This window comes from Drosophila pseudoobscura, chromosome X, assembly GCF_009870125.1.
Source record: "Drosophila pseudoobscura strain MV-25-SWS-2005 chromosome X, UCI_Dpse_MV25, whole genome shotgun sequence".
NCBI classification, from domain to species: Eukaryota; Metazoa; Arthropoda; class Insecta; order Diptera; family Drosophilidae; genus Drosophila; species Drosophila pseudoobscura.
The window spans coordinates 14,142,516-14,159,641 of record NC_046683.1 but is presented as its reverse complement, the minus strand read 5'-3'; the positions used below and the strand labels follow the sequence as shown (position 1 = coordinate 14,159,641).

At 47.1% G+C, this 17,126-nt stretch overlaps 1 protein-coding gene and 1 long non-coding RNA gene across 5 annotated transcripts; both read right to left on the bottom strand.

Moving 5' to 3' along the window:
• Positions 1-993: 993 nt before the first annotated feature.
• ewg (DNA-binding protein Ewg) lies at positions 994-8,523 on the bottom strand. Of its 3 annotated transcripts, XM_033382451.1 has the most exons (7): positions 7,540-8,523; positions 7,219-7,428; positions 6,398-6,958; positions 4,842-4,967; positions 4,622-4,757; positions 4,435-4,556; positions 994-2,090 (listed from the first exon to the last, which is right to left on the bottom strand). In XM_033382451.1, the coding sequence occupies exons 1-7, from the start codon at positions 8,227-8,229 to the stop codon at positions 1,893-1,895; spliced, it is 2,043 nt and encodes a 680-aa protein (XP_033238342.1). In that variant the 5' UTR covers positions 8,230-8,523; the 3' UTR covers positions 994-1,892. The 3 variants fall into 3 exon arrangements, with proteins under 3 accessions (XP_033238342.1, XP_033238341.1, XP_033238343.1); XM_033382450.1 differs by lacking the exon at positions 994-2,090 and having other exon boundaries at positions 3,337-4,556; XM_033382452.1 differs by lacking the exon at positions 994-2,090 and having other exon boundaries at positions 3,337-4,556; positions 6,518-6,958.
• A 28-nt stretch (positions 8,524-8,551) lies between these two features.
• On the bottom strand, positions 8,552-15,592 carry LOC26532458 (uncharacterized). Of its 2 annotated transcripts, XR_001452779.2 has the most exons (3): positions 15,292-15,592; positions 15,163-15,233; positions 8,552-8,665 (listed from the first exon to the last, which is right to left on the bottom strand). It is a non-coding gene; the product is annotated as an uncharacterized lncRNA (long non-coding RNA). The 2 variants fall into 2 exon arrangements; XR_001452780.2 differs by having other exon boundaries at positions 15,163-15,586.
• Between the last annotated feature and the right edge of the window lie 1,534 nt (positions 15,593-17,126).

Genomic DNA, 17,126 nt, shown 5'->3' with positions numbered 1-17,126 from the left:
CCATCCACCAGTAACTTGTGGAGGCGTGAGGCGATGGCATCAAAAAGGGAGCTCTTCTCATTGAGAGAATCACAATTGAATACTTATCCATCCATTCATTCTGGAGTATTCTATGGAATCCATGGCTACCATTCTCAAGGCAAGCACCTTTTAATAACTTAAATGATTTTCTTAGTTTTATATCTTATATGTATATCCTTAGGACCGATATCAATCGCTTTTCCGGTTTCCGAGGTCCACTCTCCAATTGCTTTGCGACCAGTGTGCCCAGCCAACAGCCGACAGCCCATAAGTGGAAACTGGGAAGCAACGAGAAAGCACCACAACCTCGACCTATGGCTTGTGGCAGGGCAGGCGAGCTGGCGAGGCGCAGACGCAGTTGCAGACGCCTCCGAGCTGCTCTCCACTCCACTCCACTCCACTCCACAGACAAGACATTATTTTGTGGTGTACTGGAGCAGCGGGTCATTCGTATTCGGATGCACCGCCTTCGGGCTGCAGATTCGTGAGCTGAAGAGCGGAAGAGGTGGAAAACTAGTTTCGTGCCTCCATGAACTTATGATATTTATGGTGCTTGCACCTCCATGCTGCCTCTTTCCCATTAATGCTTGGATGCCGGGTCTATAATTTTCGCATTCAAACTGAAGAAAGAGAGAGAAAGAGAGAGAGAGAGGGAGAGACGACATTCGATCAAATATTGTGATCGCTCGTAAAAGACGCGGTCGTCCCCCTTCCCTGGTCTCTGTGTCTGTCTGGTTTCCGAATTATTTCGTAACTCGGCTTCCTGCTTCACTGGGCCCGGGAGCAGAAGCAGCAGCAGCAGCAGCAGCAGCAGAGCCACATCCTGCACAGGGCTTATGAAACAACTACTCGTGGATAATCGAATGAAACAATCGATTGTAGAGCATCGAGTGAAGCATTTTCACCACATATGTATGCAGTGGAGACCCATCCATTTCTTTGGTTTATTCGATAATTATTCGTAGGGTTTTATTCGTTAATAATTAATTAATTCGGTAATTTAATTAAGTTTAAAGTGATGTTGTCTGTTTACATTGCATTTGGTTTCAGTTTTCCTATGTTGTATAATTAATTTGTAATCTCATTCGTTAAATATCCATTTGGTTAATTATTGCAAACCGCCTCAAACACCATACCATATGTAGGTCCGCTATCTGGTAGACCCAGGTCATATCCCCATATACGACCCAGATGATCTGGCTAATCTGAATGATCTCGGCGATGATCTTCCCCCGGGGAAGAGATCTGATCTTCCATATACGAGTATATGCGTACGCGTGTGTGTGCGGCTATCCTCTATCAAATATGGAGTTGTACACTCGGTTAACCACGTACGATGCTTATATATAGGCATATGTATATTACGATATAGCTATGAGTATCCGGCCCCGACGGGAAGTTCCCCCGCATTGAATTGAACTATTTATAGACCACATGAAAAACAAAACAAAAACATTCTAAAAAAAAACAGCACTCGAAAAAAAATTGGGGTTAATGCAAGGATTTAAAGTTAGTTAAAGATTATTTCCTATGCGAAGACTAGACTGCTGTTTGATCAGCTTTTTTTTACACAGAATCTGCTCTCCTGACTAGATGGATTCGTGACTAGAGATGGATGTGGGGGATGTGGGTACCGAACGCGGTCGCCGTCGAGGAGTCGAGTCCAGAAGAGATTCGTTTATTAGCAACACCTTTCAGGTACTTATTAAATACTTATTCTGGCTCGGAACGCAGCTCGAGGCTGCTCACGGCTCACGGCTTACGGCGTACAGAACGGGAGGGGACTGGGGTTGAGGAGAGAGGATGTTGAGGTCTGATCATTCCGGGTCCTGGCTCTGTTCCGGAGAGATCATGACCTCAATGGGCATTAGCTATTGTTCCATTATAATCGTATCCTCGGGCTTGACGTTGCCGGAGTTGATGGCCTCCATGGCCTTGCTCAGGAGTGTGGCATCCTTCAGGCTGACGACCTGCACCAGCTGCGGTTCCTGCCCCGGACCGCCCTGGATCATCATCTGGTGCATGCCGGGGGACATTGTGATCGTCTCCAGCTGATCGCCATTCTCCACCTGGCGGGGAAGGAGAGCACAAAGCAAAGAAAAGGGTTAGAAAAGTTCTTTAGTCGATAGACTAGATAATGTTGTATGCATGGATGGCACGAGTGTTGTGGGGGGATCTTTTGTGGCACTGCCTCGCGCATCCTCGTCTGTCTCTGTCCCTAAGGAAACTATAATAAAAAACGAAATGAAAAACCAAGGAATGATCGATCGATACTTACACAAAATCAGGGCTAGCAAAATATACAAGCATCAAATATGCCAAAAATAAATGAAACAAATACAAATTATAATTAAAATCACAACAACAAAAGATTTATTCAATAAAATTTGTTGGTTTTTTTGTTTTTGTTTTCGTTTTCATTTACGTTCACTTTCACTTCACTTTCGCTCCGAGCGCTGCAGGGTAGCGCTGCGGAGAAACATTTGGTCTAAAACAACTAAAATATAATATTTGCAATTGCACATAAAACTAAACATTCAAATAATGACAATAATAATAATAATAATTGAATAAAACATAATAATAATAAAAAATAGTCATAGATCAACATAAAAATAACTTTATATGCACTTTCAATGTTTGCAGCGAGCGACCCAAAGGGCCGGGGATGCCAGGCAAGTGGTACCAGGGATACGCGTATATCCCTATACGTATTCTATCCTATATATGTATGTATAGCATATCCCACATGGTCTTAAGGCTAAGGGTCCAAGGCACAAACTAACACAATAAAAATCAATGGCATAACATACTCTGCTGTGGCTCTTCTCAACCGATTTCTTTTGTCTACATTTTCAATGCGGGATTGACTAAATTTGGTTTGGGTTTAGGCTTTGGGCTTTGGGCTTTGGGTTACGGGTTACAAGGGGGGGTTATGATTTAAACTAGGTTCCTGTTCGCTTGACTACTTACCGAACTAAACTAACTCAAGATTTGCCTAGCATTCCGATTGCAATTGCTCACTTCTTTTACTTTTACTTTCTAAAATATTTGGTCTGAGTTCCACTCTATGCCCTAGCAAGATTATGTCCACGATTCTATATGCAAATCACTTAAGACTAAAACAAACGACAACAAAAACGGATATCCATGATTGGTTTGCAGCTTGATTAACTAGGAACATGACTGATTAATTCACTTTCAGCTTTCTTTGCCTTTTCGGTAAATCAAACCGCTCTCTGCTCTCTCTGCTCTATGTGCATTCTGATTTTTGGCTTTTGTTTCAATTATCAACAAATTATATTCCTATTTGGTTTTTTGTGTTTTCTTTTTTCGATTCATCGAAGATTCTTCCGATCCGAATTCAAATAAATTCTATTCCACGTTATTCCAGGAACTTTTCCTACTTTTCCTGCTTAATTTCCTCGCCTCGTTTCTTCTGGCATTCACAATGTGTTTTTTCTAAGTATAAGTATAGATGGCAAGTGTGTGTATCTGTGTGTGAGGTGTGTCTATGTGTTAGCAAAATGCTGCGTATGAGTTGGGTGTTTGTTGTGCAAAGCCGCTTCTTGACTAGATTCGAGAGGTTGCCTGTATCTGTATCTATGTATATCTGGGTGGGGTCTACGTAACTACGGGTGTACGGGTCAACGGGTCTACGGCTACGGACTTCTACTCAAAGTTCTCCAGCTTAATCGTCTTGGCCGGCAACTGCAGCTGCATGTTCGTCAGACTGGCACTGTCCACGCAACGTATGGCGGCAGCTGTAGACGCCGCGGAGGAGCCAATGGGCAGAGAGGATCCGCTGGAGGCAGACGTCTCGCCGGCCGCCTTTGTGGGCAGCTTGCGGCTGCTCCTCCCGGGCTTACGACGCTTCTGTGCAAAGGGTCCGGCCTTGTTGGCCGCCGCCACACGTCGCGTGGAGCGCGTTGTGGTTGCGGCCGTCGTGGTGGTGCTTGTCGTGGTTGGATGGGCAGCGGGATTGGGATTGGGAGTTGTCAGCAGAATGGGGAGGGGCCTCTTAATGCTATTGCTATTGCTGCTGCTGCCGCTGTTGTTGTTGTTGTTGTTGGCAAGGGTACTATTGTTGTTGTTGTTGTGGTGATGGTGGTGGTTATGGTTCTGGTGGATATTAAAGCCCGCACTACTGCTACTATGGTTGCTACTGCTACTGTGATTAATGGCAGTGGTGGCCGCCGGCGCTGCCGCCAGATAGTAGCGCGCCCCCGGAGCTGCCTGCAATGTGAGCGACTGGTGGTGTTGCCCCAAGGTAGCGCCACTGCCACCGCCACCGCGTCTGCCCAGAAGGGCATGGCCGGGGCTGATCAGCGAGTAGCACTGCAGGGATTGTTGGGTGGCCGGCGGCTGGGACCCTGAGGCCGAGCTGGAGGTGCGCGTGGCGCTGGTATCTACCTGCATGGGGGCCAGGCACACGGTGCCGTCGCTGTTCGTCTGCAGCTGCTGCATATTGGCCATCACTGACTGGTACATGGAGACGGGTACCGAGATCACATTGCTCACGGAGACGGGATAGCCTGGAGGGAAGACAGGACGATGCATGAGCCTCATTCAGTTTTCTTATCCGATATGCACTACTCACCCTGCCCATCCTCGGTGGTGATATAGATTTGGCCATCTTGCGTCTCGGTCAGATCCACGGTCATGTTCTCATGCCCGTTGACATCGGTGAGACTTTGTACGGTCTGGATGGTGGCTCCACCCTCGCCCTGATGCAGCTGCAAAGATCAAAGAGCAAAGACATTAATGGAGTTGTTCAAGTCGTACAAAGAGCACTCCCTAGGGGAACGGGCACTACTCACCGTTGCCACGCCCTGCACCTGGGCGGTTGTGCCGTCCGACAGCGTGATAATGGGATTGTTGGGATCCACCTGGATGAGGGACACCGTGCCATCAGCGTTCTGCGAGAGAACAGTCTGCGTGGTGTACTGTACGGGAAAGAGAGGCGGTCGAGAATGGGGTTATGCAACGTTATCAGATATAGCACTGCTAAAAGTTAATCAAGCGAACGAGGCAAATCATATCTTAAGAAGTGCAGCAAAAAAAACAGCAAAAAATCGAACGAAATTTAACATAAATTATATACAAACAACATTCTATGGATCGAAGCAACATTCATTTAGCAGACACCACAGTGAATAGATCGTTTTATTTTGGTTTTGGTTTTTGTTGGAGTTGGAGTCGTGTGTGCGTGTGGGATATTGTTTCGATTGTGCGATTTGTGTTCGACTTGTGGCAGATGGAAATAATGAGAACTTGCAATGAAAACCCAGCTGAAAAAAGACAAAAAAAAAAAACAAACAAATTGTATATGTATAAAAAATTAGGAGACAAACAAACAGAACAAAAAAATAATGGTATTAAATCAAATATCAATCAAATAATCGGTTTTAATCTCTTCGCACAGACAAGCAGAAGTACAGTACATCAAGATATCTACTAATGTTAGGTATTAACAAAATGATAATAGAACGAGGCAAGAAACAAGAAAAAACACAGCAAACATCAGCAGCAGAACAACATAACGTTGAGCCAAATAATAATCTGCGAACAAAAGAGGTTTTTGGGCAATTGACGCGCACCTATGGACGACTATGCACAGGACTCTATACCGCAGTTGCAAAGTGCATGTGGGCGCGATGCCACAGCTCGGATGGGGACACGGACACGTTGCAAATTGCATGGCTTTTGGTTTTCCAGCATCGATTAGATCAAGCATTCTTCAATCAGTTACTGCCCAATCCCTTTATCTATCTCAAAATAAAGTACTTCTGAATGAATGCCTCTCTTTCTTGTGTGACTGCATTCATCCTCATCAATTGAGTCGTTCGTGACTTTGATTGGAAGTCCTATTAGGAAGAGTCTATCATCTAGAATTGTTAAGAGTTTCTCTATCTTAGGCACGTCCTTGCTACAAGACGTACAAGCGAATGTTGCAGACTAGAATGTCAGATAATTGCAATAACAACATACATGGCGCGTGCATGACGCGGAAAACTAATGCTCGACTCGAACTTCGCTGATAAGGGTTGTTTTTTTTTTGTTGTTGGACTACTCCCAGAGTCAAAATATAATCTTAGGATTGGTGGGGGCCACCAAATACTTCCTAAACAAATTTTCGCCCATTGTTTTTCAACATAGCTCTCTCTCTCTCTCTCTCTCATATATAATGGATCTTTTGCCCTTGCCCTGCCAATATAGATGTCTTTGTGCATGTGCCATAGGTCCACGTCGTGTTCCCGGCTCGTTGATTAGTGGAATACAAAAACCGAATCAGAACAGAAAGAATGCCAATCGGATTCAGATTCGTATTCAGTTTCAGTTTCAGATTCAGTTCCATTTTCAGATTAGTACGAACATCAACGTCGCTCAGCGTTATGGGCTCGATGCAAACTTGGGCATTCGCAATCTGTTGGGCAGTGACAGTCTGGGCGGCCGAATTCTGGGCTGCGGCCGCTGCCTGGGCGGCGGCACTTACGGCGGCGGCCGTCGTTGGAACAGCGGTGGCCGTGGTCGTCCCGCTGGCGGTCGTCAGCTGTATGGTCTGCGGCTGGCCGCCGCTTATGGGCTGAATGTGAACGGTGCTGCCGGCGGGGAGGTGGTGCTGCTGGTGGTGCTGTTGTTGCTGCTGCTGGTGGTGCTGCTGCTGTTGCTGCTGGTGATGCTGTTGCTGCTGTTGCTGCTGCTGCTGTTGCTGCTGTTGTTGCTGGTGCTGCTGCTGCTGCTGCTGGTGGTGTTGTTGGGCCGGCGCCTGGCATATCTCGATCTTGGTGGAGGCCGGCAGAGTGGCCGTGGTGGTCACGTGCTGGTTGTTGGTGCTCTGGATAATCGTCGGGGCCGGGGAGTTGGTCTGCGCCGTGTGGGTGGTGATCACCGTACCGGCGCTGTTGATCTTCACCACATTGACCTGCTGCGGCTGCTGTTCGTTGGAGTTCAATGTTGGAGGTGGGAGTTTGACGGTTAGTTAATTGAATGGATCAAATGTGGGGTTAGTGGAATCGAATGGGAGTGATTGGATGAACCACGGATGGATGGGAATGGGGGGATGCAGGATGGACCAGACAGAGATTAGTTTTTGTGCGCCTTGTCAAGCCGTGAAACCCAGACGTCGCGCTGCCGCTGAACGCCGATCAGAAATGGGAATTGGTCGGGATTGGGAGCCTACTGGGTCATACTCACATTGCTGTTCCCTGACGGTGGCGTCATTGTTGTCACTGTGTGGATGGTGGGCGTGCTGGATAGCTCCATGTCCTCGTCCTCGTCACCCGATTGCGAGATCAAAGCGTTCACCTTGTCATCGTCATCGGCAAAGGTCGGCAGCAGGTCCTCCCGTCCATGATATTTGTAACAGTTGATCACGATCTTGCGCAGCGCGTGCGTCCAGCTGATCTGTAGCCACCAGAGATGGGAGATGGACAGATGGATAGACGGGAGGGAAATTTGTGATTAGTACGATTCGGTAATTCAACGGGGGGGCTGTTTAACACCCACCCCACCCACCTTCTGCTTGTCGTCCTCGGAGCGGGCATCCATCCGCACATTGGCCCACGGCAGTTCCTTGGGCCACCAGGGTGGCCGCGTCGACTCCCGTCCCCAGCCGGGCTTGCCCCGTCCCGTCGAGTACTTGAGCATCAGTGGAATGAACGCCCGCAGCTGGGCCTGGGTCATCTTTTCGACGGGCGTTGGTATCCCGTCGATCACCAGACCGGGCAGCTCGAACAGCGACGGATCGTCCTGGGGCGGTGGCGGCGCCTGCTGCGCCAGCGCATTGTCCAGCTCGTCCATGACGATGTTCTTCAGGTTGCGCAGCACATCCTCCAGCGGCTTGGCGCCGAATACCTTGTAGCTGGTGTTGGGCTTGCCTGGCGTTGCCACCAGCACTACCGCCTGCTTGCCGACGCGACCCGTGAACTCGTAGATGATGCCACGCAGCTTGCGCAGCAGCCGGTTCTGTTGCCGCTTGCGCACCGACGGGTTCGTCTCGAAGCAGTGCGGCCGCTTGCGCTTCTTTGAGCTGGCGATGGCCGCTGCCGCCGCCACACCGACCGGTCCGGCGGCGGCCAGCTGATGGGCGACATCATCGTTGACCGGTATCGAGCCGAGCTCCGCGTCGTACAGGCTCCCATCACTGCTGATTAGATCCTCCTCGTCGTCGTCGCTGCCCAGGCTCTGGATTTCCTCGTCGAGCATCTCGATCTTGTAGGTGGTGCCGTTGCTCTGGCTACCGCCGGACTGCACCTGGCTGTGACTGTGGCTGCCGCTGCTCGTCGTCGTGATGGTCGTCACGTTGAGGCCTCCGCTCCCAGAGCTGCCATTGCTCCCGTTGCCGCCGCTGGAATTGGGACCGCCATTGCCGCCGGTGGTTGTCACTACCACATTGCTGCCGCCGGAGTTCCGCTGGCTGTTGGCCGGGGCCACGACCAGACGATAGCTTGTGGTTGCCAGTTTGCCTGGGTGTGGGTGCCGCCTTGCTGGATCTGTCTCTCACTCTCTCGTCCGGCTCTCTCTCTCTCTCTGTCTCTTTGTCTGGTCCTCTAGTCTGGTCTTGTCCGGTCCGGTCCTCCTTCACCTTCGTTCCTTCGACTTGTGGCCCCTTATTCGCATGCGCACTGTGTGATGATAAGAGCTGTGGAGACACACAAAAGCAGAAAACACAATTAACATTTAATTGACTTACTTATGTACAAATACGACTATATATACATAGGTATTGCTCTCTCTTTCTTGCGAGAAGCTCTACAGTGAAAAACGCTGTACAGTTCTCTCGCTGATAAGCGAAATGTGAATCAGGTCATAGGCGCGCATGCGCAACGCCCCAAAAACAAAACCGAACAACAATAACAACCAAAACAGACACGAAAATAAATGTATATCTCCATTTGTATGTAAGTTAATATGTATAAACAGCTGCGGTCAGAACAATAGTGGGATGGGGACAGACGGGGGCGATGGGGGGCCCCCAGAGGTGCCGCAGATTGCACAAAATATAGCTTGGATATTTTCCAAAATCGGATCTTCAAAGCACCTTTGAAAACGATGATGCTCTGTCATCTGTATCTCAATACGAATAGTTTCAAACTAATTGCCATTTATTCACGTTTACGTGGTGCTGTTTGGTGTTCCACAGCTGCACTTTATCGAACAGCATTGGACCCCGTGCTACAGTTTGTAGCAGCTCCAATGAACTACTTTTACGTGTAGGGTCCAATGCTGGGCCTCGGGAACGTGCGAGTATGTGTGGGCAGGGTGCAGGGTGCAGGGGGTAGGCAGGGTCGACAAGGTTAACAGAGTGTTCGCATGTGGCATACCACCTGATGGCAATAGCCATGAATACTTTTCTGTTGCCTGGAATGACTTGAGAAACCTTTCCCTTTATTTATGGGACATCCCCCTTTTCGATTTAGGATAATACGGATCAAATAAATTATCTAGAACCGATCAGAACCCTCTCTCGTTCTCTTTCTCTCTCTCTCTCTGATTTGACCATCTACATGCAGACTCGTATGTAGTCATCCCTGTCTTCGTTATTCTTTTAGTACACAATTTAATCGTTAAACAGTTAAACAATGGAAATGAGAATAGTAATAACTTTGGCACTATTTCTTCATTTGGTTTTCCGGGCACGGCATTCTTCCATCTCTTTCGATCGCCGTCTTGATTTACATTTTACTCCTTATCCATTAAATATCTCTGAATAATTTTTTTTGTATTTCTTAAGAGTCTTTACTTTCGATAATTTTGTAAAAAACAATTAAGAAAATATAAGAACATTAACATATTAAACAAATAAACAATAAAACACTCTGTACCCTCCCTCACTGTCCTCCCTCTCTTTCACTTTCACTCTCGCTTTATCTCTCTTCCCTCTCTCTCTCTACCCCAATAAGAACATGTGCCGTCCTCCCCTCACTGCGCAGACTCTCACAGCTTGGTTCTTTCTACTGGCAATCACTCTCCCCCTCCCTTGCCCACTCTTTCGGGTGTAGCTTGCCAGGGGCCTCTGCACGTGCGCAGTGCATTCGACTGCGAGTTCGAACTCGAATTCGAAGCCCAAAATTTGGCAAAATCGACATATTTTTCCATATCGACAGCCAAATATATGTAAATATTTATTTCTTGTTGAAACTTTGAAATTATTTTTATTGCTTGCCTTAACAGTTTTTTGCTATTCGGGTTTTAAATTCGCTTTGGGGGGTTCCTTCCCGGGGGTTCAGAGAGTGGAAAATCCAATTGGGATCCGTTACTGTATCTATGGCTCTGGGACTTCTGGCATCGACATTTATTATTATTTCACGCACTTTTCAAGACACGAAACAATGAAAAACAAGATTGTTTATATTTCACTTGAGCACTTTTCCGGTATGTGTTTTCTAGGAGAACTCTTTAACGCAGACGCAGAGAAAACAGAGCAAAATCGGAACTGGAACTGCGATTGGACTTGAAATATGGTATGATTGTAGCTCTCCAACCCGGACCCGGACCGATTGCAGCTCTCTCTCTGGCAGCTCTGGCGGCTGTGTGACTCCGTGTGGCTCTTCTGAGTGCGGCTCAGTGCTGCGCTGCGGCTGTGCTGCGGCTGTGCTGCGGCTGTGCTGCCGGCTGGGTGCTGCGCCGAAACGTTGAGTTCTATTTGCGTTTGCTCAGAGAACGGCAGCGCCAGCGGCAGTGCTTGCTTTAGAGGCGGCCAAGGGAGGAGTAACAAGAACAGCAACATCAACAGAGCCACAAGCAGAGCGGACCGAAGCGGAGCGGAGCGGAGTAGAACGCAATGCCAAACCACCCCACGGACAGGGGCAGCGACGTCGACGCAGTTAAAAATCAATACTGCGCCCATGCGTCGACGTCGCTGGGCGACGCGTTTGACAGAGAGAGAAAAAGAAAGAAAAAGTAAGAGATAGAGAGAGAGCGCGAAAGAAAAGCCCTCCGCACGAGTATCGTATATGTAATGCTGTCCTCCTTTAGCAGCCGTTGTTCTACCTCTGAAAGTAACTGTTTACCTTTGCAGCACCCCCCGCTCCACCCACAAAAGAACAAAGAGAGAGAGCGCCGCGGAGAGTAAGAACAGAGCTAGAAGCTCAGCGCTGGGAAACAGCAAAACAGAGAGCTTCCGTGGGAAAAGCTTTCGCCTGCATATGCGTACCCAGCCTAACACCCCTCCCACCATCCCGGGCAGCCATCCTGCGCAGCATTGGAGAGGGACAGCGATATTTGTGTGCATGTGTGTGCGCGTGCTTTTGCAGGGCTGCGCAGCTTACCCCCAAAAAAGTGCTCATCCCCCCTCCCCCATACCCACCAGCTCGGAGGAAGTCCCAGGCCCCCTGAAAAAGAAATTCAGCTCGAAACATCAACCCTTGGAACACCACCACCACTTTACTTTCACCACCACTATCGCCGCAACACCGATTCCGTAAATAACAAAAACAGCAAGAACAAGATAAAACCTACAAGGCGGCACGGCACGCAAACTCCTGGCGCTTGATAGTGACAGTGTCAGTGTCCCGTCTCTCGTCTCCCGTCCCTAACCCCGGCGGACATATGGCCACGCATGCACTGCACGTACTCTTCGGCACCACCACCACCCACCACCAGCAGTAAAGCACCACCACCACACCACAGTGTGCACCACTTCTCTCTCTCTCTCTCTCACTGTGTTCTCTGTATAGGGTGGCAACAGAGGGTGGCTTTTTGAGCTGCGGTAAGCGCGTATCACTTGCACGTGTCACTGGGGCATGCCAAAATCACACTGTTCTCCTCCACTGTACAGTGGCGGGCATAAAAAGAGCCCACAAATGTCAGCAAAGGGTAAGTGGTAACCCTTGAACATCTGTGTCCCGGCACAGATTTGTATTTACAGAAAGCCCTTGGACATAGCCATTTCAAAGGTAAAGGAAAGGTGTATCCATATTGTGTTGATTCGTATATTCTTATTTCTAATGATTGATTGTTTAGAATTGCTGAGAGTTGAATTAAGGATTGTTTCCAACTATGTTACTGGAACTGGTACTGGTACTGGTTTCTGGTATAATGATATATTTTCCAGCGATAAGAACACCTGATACCCAGGGCTCGGAAGATCGCCAGCGAATATTTTTGAAATGCTAGACAACTGGAATTTTTCCAACAACCGATTCGATATGCGATCTCGCAGTATTCTAAGATTTTAACGAATAAAGAAGAATGGAAATGTGATCGATAGCACGTACCTATTGGATGACCCGACAGTGTGCCGTCTTTTTGGGATATTGAGTGCGCAAACTTTGCTCTTCGCTACTTTCTCTATTTGTTTTTCTTCACGCAGGACTGCGCAAAGTTCAGCCAAGTGCGAGTGCGCTGAGAAGCATGCTACAAGCTTGTGCCCCGCAAAACACACACACACACGCACAAGCAAACACACAATGCGTGAAGGAAACAAGAATATCTATCTGCCAAGCTCCCAAAGAAAAGGGCTGGCCCCGTGGCTCGTTTCTAGCGGTCACACACACACTCGGCGCTTGCGCATATGGCAGCGCTGCCAGCAAAGAGAGCTTAATTGCACTTGGCAATGCTGTGCGACCTGTGTCTGGGCGCAGCTGATGCTCTGCCCTGATCTATTTATAACAAGCACAGATACACTGAGAGAGAGAGAGAGAGAGAGAACAGGCAAAGAGCATTTGAAATACTTAGAAATGTTATGTTGTTCTTTTCGCTTTCGGATGGTATTACATTTTCCGTATTTGCCGTGCTCAACGATAGTGGGTGCATGCGCCCACCGCCTAGAAAAACCTGTGCTCCCTCCACGATTTGTACGTATGCAAGTGTGCATGGGGCCAGGCAAACTCCCACTGCGTCAGCGCGCTCACTGCCCCACAAGCACAGACACATCCACACATGCAGCAGCAGAAGCAGCAGCAGCTTTGGCGCATGCTGGAAGTGGCACGGTGGCACAGTGGGAGCAATTGTTCAGGGATGTTCAGGGGATTGCTGTCAACGCAGCTATCACGCTTCGAAATCTCTGACATGCTTAGTGCTAGCTGTTCCACGAGAGTCCAATTTACGAGCAGTATATTTGTTTATATTTAATACCACACGAGTGTCGAGTGTGGAGTGTAGTACAAAGATAATGCTCTTTGGGGCTCACGGCTCTCTAGAGGCGGAACAGAGGAGGGTACTCGTAAGAGTAGGCGAAAACTATTTAATTCCGATGCAATTTATATGCATTGAAAGCAGTTTTGGCGGCAAGTGCTCCAGCAATCCCACAGAATGACCAATGCAAGGGTTGTGTCTCTAAAAATAGCCTCTGGATAAGTCCTCGGCACCGATTCCTTCCAAATGAGACCCTTTTCGAGGCCTTTTCGAATGGTTTCCACTGCGAGAGGTTCCACTGTGTGGCATACTGTATACACACATACAATCGACAGTGCGCTCTCCGCTCTGTACGCAAATAACTAATCGATTGCTATTTCGTGTTCTATCTCTTACTAGTGCGCCGAGTGCTCTCTCTCTCTCTCTCTCTCGCTCTCGCTCTTTCTTTCTTCTCTCTCCCACTCTTTCTGGCACACTGCTGCATGTGTATGTTCTGTATCTACATGTGTGTGTGTGTGTGTGTGAGAGTGTATCTTGACGTAAATGTCCACAAAAGCAATGCAAGATAAAAACAAAATAAAGTGCGGGAAGGGGCGGAGACGGAGGAGGAGGGGAAAAAGTAGAAACAACAGTGAAAAAGTACGTTACGCATGCGGCGGCGGCGGTGCTGGCGGGCCGCGGCGACGGCGCACACGGGGCAATGGGCAATGGGCAAACGCATATATGCCCCCATGTGAATGATATGAATATATATACTCTTATGTATATGAATACATATGTGTGCATATATTGTGGAAGGAGTATCATATATGTATGTATTTAATGTACATACTTATACGGGGAACAGCAGTAAGGAGGAAACTAACGGTTAAATGATTCACAGATACAACCCACACGCACACAGATACAACCTTGCGACGACGTTGCCATGTGCCAGTCGCTTGTTTTCCAATTGGAACTGTACTTGTTTCAAATTTTTCGACTATGAAATTTTCGTCCGACCCACCCCCTGAAAGCAGCGGCTGCTGCTGCTGCTGCGCTGCGCTGCTACTGCGATGCTGCTGCCGACACAGTAGCGTCCATCTCAATCAGCCTCCTGTGCGAAAATCTCTGATGGCTGCTGTTGCTGCTATGGCAAAGTGTCTGTGTATCCATCCCTATATGCCCTATAGGAGGGGGGTGGGTGTGCGTGTGTGTAGGAAATGCAACCCCTGTACACAAAAGATACACACATACAAAAGCACAGATTTTCCTTCTCAATTCAAATTGGAATTCAGTTTCAGCAGATTGGAAAGAAGAATGGGCTGTCGAGAAATGTTACGCATACGCTATGTACGCCGCCCCCTACTAGGACCATTTTCTACCCCAGCCGCCTACACCACACCGAGCGACCACCACTCGACCGCCGCTGACACGAGAAATGAGAACAGTTTGCTGCTGCTATTCGGCGCATGTTTTAATTACGGACACTCGCAGTCGGCGTTCGGTTCAAGGCGCCGCTGTAACAGTACACACACGAAATAAGGGTCTCTTTCTGGATTATCTAATACACAAACACACACACACCCACTCGCATGCACCCACCGAGCAGATACAGCGCAGGGCATACGAATATGCACATGCAAATGCATTACATATTGGGTTTTAAATAGCCAACAGAGAGACGAAGAGAATGAAAGAGAGCCTGAGAACAGAACAGTTTTCTGCTTTTTCTTTTTTGTTTGTGTGTTGTTTACCGTTCAACCCGTCCCCCTTCCATCATTCTTCGTCGTTGATGTTGTTCCCTCCTCAGAGATGGAAAAATTGGATTTTGCGTGAAAAACTTATTGCTTACTGCGACTGTCTGCACCGACACTTTTCCGCTGAGCTGCGCGCTGAACAGAACACACAACACCAACACACACACACGGTCTGCCTTGCGCGAAAACCGAATATAGTGGAAAATCGAAAATTCTTCACGTCTGCGTCGCGCTCACACACACACATATACACAACATGCATGAACATAGTGGTAGTGGCAGGAGCGGAGTGGAGTGGAGGGTACATTCAGGGTATACGCACCTGCGTGTGTCTAATAGATGAGGATGCTGCCTCCTTCCTGGCCACTGGGACTGCTGCTTAACGGTGTTCTCCTGTTGGAACAGTTACTCTCGTACAAACACGCACACATCTATACATAGAAATACACACGCGCCGCCGCCGCCAAAACGCTGCTACTGCCGCTGCTGCGACGTTGTTGTGTTTGCTTTGCCCCTGCGTCGTCGCTCGCGTTTTTTGGACCCTGCGTTTATTTATTATCACACTGCACATGCGAATATTCGCTGCATTTTACATTTGCGCACTGCTACGCTTGCCACATGCCACTTGCCACTTGCGATTTATTGTTGTTGCGCCCCAGCTTGCGTGGTTATCAATTTTCAGCATTTTCTTTGTCGGAAATATGTTGGACCGGAACTATCGATAAAATATACCGTCCGACCCTCAGAAATATAGCAAAATATACCGTCTCATTTTAAAAATATACCGTTAAGATACTGACGAATTCCAGTTCTATTATAAATATTCCTCGTTTTTCATACTCCGTTCAATATCACTAGCTAGATAAATCACTCAGCCCTGCCCACATAATTTTATACGATTAATGAATTAATTTTCTACGTCACATGTTTATTTTAAATACTTGCTTTTATTTTTTTTGCCTAGAAAAAGGTTTTAGTGAAAAACATCAAACCGAGGATATGTAAGAGAGTAAACGTTCCAATTGCTCAAATTTGATATTTCGTAAAACAATGATGGCTAACTAAAACTCTCAGCTCTGCCTACATAATTTTATGCTATTGATGAATAAATTTGGTTCAAGATTATTTACCTCTAAGTACCCCCATTTATTGAATTTTGACATAAACATGGTTTTAAGAAAGAATTCAACGAAAAAACAGTCGCAATGTTGTCACGTCAATGTTGCTGGTATTTGAAGACTTGTTGCTTGTCAACCGAGTATGGCAATTTGTATACCCTACTTCGTTAATTTTATATAAGGATACCGTTTAAGACGTGTTTATGCATTTGATTATGTTCTTGTATATTCCGATTTAAAGTTTTGGTCTCTGTAAGAAGACCAATACATTCAAAATATCGTTGAAATACCTTTTAAACAGAGACTGAGAAGTTTCTGCATTAATTGAAGCCTGGGATGACAAACAATTCCGCAGTTCTATAATATCCTTTTCCCTAGGGTATGCAGAATCTTGCACATGTCGCGGAACATGAGTTAATGTTGCCACAACGTTTATGCATGGAATGGTCAAGTAAGAACATGTTGTCAAGATTCATAACCGTTTCAGTTACCAAAACCGTTCCCGTAACTGTACGATATATTTGAATCTGGAGAGAGGGGCACCCAACCACCTGAAAAAAGTTTTTATGAATATATGTATGATATGCAAACCACATATCAAATACATAACTTATCACTACCGAATTCTCCAGCTTTCACGTAGATTTCCCGGTGGGTTTACCTTTTCAATGATTGGGAATTGCAGTTCCAATCATGACCATATCTTGATCGACCAATGTCGATCCAATCACAGTAATTAAAGTACATAATTTAAAAGTAACGAATGGGACTCATAGTTGCTACCGATTCAAAGAGAGCGAAAAAGAGAGCCTTACCGATTTGAAGAGAGCGAGAGAACCAAAAACTCCCAACTATGAAATTGTTGGAAGGTGTAGGAGCAACCAGGATTTGAGAGAGCGAAAATTAAAGAAAAAAACCTGCGTAGTTATGTTTCTATACCCTTTGCTCTTAAATATAACTTTTAAAACTAAATTTAATAGATGAAATTGATAAAGTATACCAAAATATACCGATATACCGTCGGCTCAATTTTGACCTTTTAAAATACCATAAACGGTCACCCAGCTTGCGGCATTCGACCGTTGAGCTATCGATCAAGAGAACAAGGTGTGTTCTGCAGTTGTTGACTACACATTTGCTACATAATGCCAGGAAAATGAGTGCAAAA

Excerpts from the sequence above, each read along its gene's own strand:
- ewg (XM_033382450.1), bottom strand. The coding sequence starts at position 8,229 with ATGCTCGACGAGGAAATCCAGAGCCTGGGCAGCGACGACGACGAGGAG. Across the intron at positions 7,429-7,539 it reads CCGAGGACGACAAGCAGAAG|ATCAGCTGGACGCACGCGCT; the intron begins GTGGGTGGGGTG and ends TGGTGGCTACAG. Across the intron at positions 6,959-7,218 it reads CACCGTCAGGGAACAGCAAT|CAGCCGCAGCAGGTCAATGT; the intron begins GTGAGTATGACC and ends TCCAACGAACAG.